The following is a 1,024-nucleotide window of genomic DNA, read 5'->3' on the forward strand; positions in this document are numbered from 1 at the left end:
GGAACTTCTTGTGCTGAAAGAGAAAGCAAGACAGGGAGAGACAGACAAAGAAAGAGCCAAGAGGCGCCCCAGCCAGGGGAGGGCATGTGCCAGCCTGGGGCCAGGCATGAAGCTGCACCTGGGCTGGCAGGGGAGGTTTTTGTCCCACTTCCTCACTGAATGCATCACTGTGGATGAGCATAACCACCAGCAGTGCTATAGTCATTCCCACAGTAATAATCGGCTTCATCCTCAGCCTGGACGTTGCTGATGGACAGGAATCGATTGTTCCCAGAGCTGGAGGCTGAGAAGCGCTCAGGGAGCCCATCGGCCTTGCCTGTACCTCCACCGCTGTTAACCCACATGAGGTACCGAGGGGCCTTTCCTGGGCTCTGCTGGTACCAATAAGCACCTCTATTACTGTATTCACTGTTCAGGGTGCAGGTGAGTCTGACTGTGCTCCCCAGAGATGCAGAGGCAGAGGGAGGCTGAGTCAGCACCATCTGGGAGAGGGAGCCTGCAAACAGAGAAACTCATTAGTGACCCTGAACAAGGAGAAAGCTAGGAGGTGCTTTGAGATCCTCATGAGAGGCAAGAACAGGGATGGAGGAGGAGGTCAAGGGGAGGTCTGGGAGTCATCCTGACCTGAGCAGAAGGTGAGCAGTGACACACAGACGAGAGGCCAGGCCATGGTGCAGGGGGTCCCCAGAGCTCAGCTCCCCAAAGAGCTCACAGCTGGCATGGCCTCTTTCCTGCTCCCTCTTATCCTCTCCCTGAAACCCTGTGATGGTGTCTGGGAGGGCTGTGGGGGCCAGATGCAAATCTGCCCTGAGCCTGGGCCCCTCCACCCCACCCTGGGTCCTATCTCTGGCTCCCAGGTCCCCTGGGCCTCTCTCTTGGCAGGGGGGTGTCTTGGGAAATCTCAGCCCTGCCCAGCTGGGAGGTCCCACAGGAATGATTACAGGGCTCAGAGGAACCTCAGTCCCAGCCAGCTGGGTTCATCCTCCTGATGTCACCAGCTCCTCAGGCCCCCCTGCCTGTCCAG

At 58.2% G+C, this 1,024-nt stretch overlaps 1 gene segment (V, D, J or C); it reads right to left on the minus strand.

Annotated features, from left to right (window-relative positions):
* Nucleotides 1-164: 164 nt before the first annotated feature.
* LOC123254123 lies at nt 165-705 on the minus strand. The segment is given in 2 exon segments: nt 165-496; nt 625-705. Coding segments are annotated over 2 exon segments (378 nt in total).
* Nucleotides 706-1,024: the final 319 nt, after the last annotated feature.

The sequence above is a fragment of the Gracilinanus agilis genome, unplaced genomic scaffold (genome assembly GCF_016433145.1).
Source record: "Gracilinanus agilis isolate LMUSP501 unplaced genomic scaffold, AgileGrace unplaced_scaffold15209, whole genome shotgun sequence".
Taxonomy (NCBI): Eukaryota; Metazoa; Chordata; class Mammalia; order Didelphimorphia; family Didelphidae; genus Gracilinanus; species Gracilinanus agilis.